The 2,976-nt window shown below is 42.5% G+C and overlaps 1 protein-coding gene across 1 annotated transcript in view; it reads left to right on the forward strand.

Annotated features, from left to right (window-relative positions):
• Positions 1–2,391: 2,391 nt before the first annotated feature.
• Positions 2,392–2,976, forward strand: part of LOC118338396 (protein c-ets-1-B-like) — a 7,331-nt gene continuing 6,746 nt past the window's right edge. The window contains exon 1 of the mRNA XM_035675704.1: positions 2,392–2,434. Coding sequence (XP_035531597.1) covers positions 2,392–2,434 — 43 coding nt within the window. The remainder of the gene's footprint in view (positions 2,435–2,976) is intronic.

Raw genomic sequence — 2,976 nt, forward strand, 5'->3', positions numbered from 1 at the left:
CCCTCCTCTTCACCCTGTGCCTCCCCCCTCCTCCTCTTCTCTCCTCCATCCCACGACCATCACCACCACCATCCAGCATCCCTAAAACCCAGACCCCACCCACCTGCCACACCCTCCTCCAACACCCCAAGAAATACTGTCTGCATGTGAATCAGTGAATTAGAGCACCCCCTAACCTCCTGGACCAATCATCCCCCCCAAAACACACCCCACTAAGTGTGTGTGTATGGTAATGGCTGCGCAGCATGCACAAGCACCTTCTTTACACACAATGATGGATTTCCACCTTACGTAGCAGCTGATGGTGAAGGGGGAGTTGATGGAAGAGCTGGGGTGAGGGTGGGAGGAGAAGGCGATGAGGGTAACCCCTGGTGGATGTGTGAGAAAGAGAGAGATCAGCTGATTGGTAAAATTGATTGTGAAGGAGAGAGGGAAAGGAAGAAGGGGAGTGTGTGTATGTTGAGCAGCCATACGAGTGTGTGTTGTGGTTTTTGTGGTTGCGAGGAGGGGTGGGTGAGGGGTGGGAGGGTAACAGGATTGGTCTTGTCTGTGGGATCCACGGGGAGGACAATGGGACCGGCGGGGGTGGGGTGAGTGTCACACGCTTTTGCTTTGTGGCTCGGTCAACAGGCGTGTGCCACGGGTGTCGTCTCGCCTCCCCTCGCCTGCTGTCCGACTCCGGGGAAGGATCGGCAGCCATGAGAACCGGGGCCCCGGGCCCTTTAATGAGGGGCGTGCTGTTTCTTATCAAAGATGGACAAGCCATCATTACAATCATCATTAGAAACTGCACAATGGAGCACGCCTCCCTTAGCAATGGATGGGAAAATCCTCCTACAGAGCCGCGGTGGTGAAGGCGGTGGCGGTGGGGGATGAAATCAAAAAAGAGCACAAAAAAAGTCTGAGTGAATGTTTATTTAGTGAATCTGCAACAGGCGAGGCAGCACGGCTCATCAGGTGCAACTGAAACATCTCAGCTTCAAATGAACACATACATGTACATAAAACCTACAAATTAAATGGTACAATAATTTGTGCTGGAACAGGGATCCATCGTCGCCCTTTCTGAAAAGGTGGGGTCTAACGTCATGTTCATTTTATGGTGGTAGGGATGGGAAAGATTCCCAAGTTGACAACTTGGGCTTTCACATCACTACACATTCCAAGATATAAGTGCGAGGGACTTTGTATAGTCAATATCATTCAATAATATTATTAAATCCATACAATTTGGGCTTAATTACCTTAAATGGCGTCCATATTTGTTTTCATTTTCAAGCACTTCTGTATAATTAAGTTGGATGCAGCAGAGTTACCCATTTAAAACTACAACTTTGATATTGATGTGTACACAATTTACATGTCTTGTAATTATAGTAACTCATAGCACGACCATGGCAAAAGAATAAAGGGTGTCGTATCTTGTTTGGATCATGATCAGTTAAAATACTATAACGCTTTGTGTAGTATAAAACTCCAGATCTCAATCAATCACCTATAGGAGGTTTTGGACTGACGTGCTAACCCCAACCCTTAGCCACCTTTAAAACCAAAGAAGGTAATATCTTTAGGAAGAATGCTGTTCATCTTTCCAGTAGAGCTCCACAGACTGGGACAATCTATACCAAGAAGCAGTGAAGCTGTTCTGGAGACTCGTGGCGGAACACTACCTTACACTTAACTAGGCAAAATCCTTAAAATGTTAGGAAATAAAGGTCTGGGGAGAGTTTGTTACCTAGTGTAAAGGCTGAGCACCCACAGGGAAGGCTGATCAAAAAAACATTTTTTTTAATTATAAATGAATAAATAACTGCATATATGTATTCTATTATTATTAATATTGGTGAACATTTGGTGAACTATGAATTTAATTATCTGATTAAAATTGTTAAAGCTCTTTTTTGTGAGTAATTGCTACACACTTTTACAATTGGAGAATGTAAGAATTATTTTTGCCTATCACTGTAAAAATAAAATCTGTAAGTTTACGTAGTTTTTCTCATCAATTTTACAAATGTTTAACATTTTAATGGAATCATTAATACAATTACAAAATAGCCTGTGAATTTGCATGTCTAATTTAAAAAAAACCGCTAAGTGAAAATAAATAGATAAATTGCCACAGGGAGCCTATTTTTGAATTGAAATGGACATAGCTGGTAGTCAATTTATGATGCTAATATACCAAAAACAAATGTATTCGAGTTCAGTAATCACACTAGAATTCTCTATTGTAACCTGTCAGCAAATAAAAGTTGTGATACTGCAGACGTACAGGGACGTGCACAGACGTTTTAAGGGGCTCTAACTTGAAAGAACAATAACTGTACAGCTGCTGTCCATATGTTAGCCAGCTAGCTTAAATTGGTAATCATTTCCAACAACAGCACTATGTTTGGATTCCACAGTCAGTGCACTCTGACTCTGAATCCAGGTACTGGGGCATTGCTTTGTGTCACATTTATTTAATTCACAGCTCCGGCCACCCCCTGATAGTATGAGTTTTACAATTTCTTACAGCCAAATATACAGAGTGTTATTGCCTCATAATGTCCTGTGATATTTTTTCACCCACTCTATTAACTGATTTGTGGATTTTGCACTTGGCCTCGGACCTGTCCTTATTGCCCCTCCCACATCCACATGATTGACAGCTGTCCATCACAGTCGGTACTCTCCTCCCCTCCCATCCAACATATTAAAAGCCCCATTCCCCCCTTTGTGGTCTCAGTTTCCTCCACCTGATCCCCAACTCCTTACACGCTGGGATGGACTGCAGTACTTACGGTAGGACATCTATCCCTCCATCTGTTCAGTGCTTCATCTCTCTCTTCAGTCAGCATCAGGACAAATTCACATTGTTTCTTGTTTGTTCTCTGGAAAATATTGAATTTGGCAGAATGTTTATTAGTTGCAAGCAGATATAGGGACATTTTAAATACTTATTCATGTATTTGTCAACAATAATTTCTCCTT

The sequence above is a fragment of the Morone saxatilis genome, unplaced genomic scaffold, assembly GCF_004916995.1.
Source record: "Morone saxatilis isolate NCDOM2014 unplaced genomic scaffold, NCSU_SB_2.0 Contig4, whole genome shotgun sequence".
In the NCBI taxonomy this organism is placed as follows: domain Eukaryota; kingdom Metazoa; phylum Chordata; class Actinopteri; family Moronidae; genus Morone; species Morone saxatilis.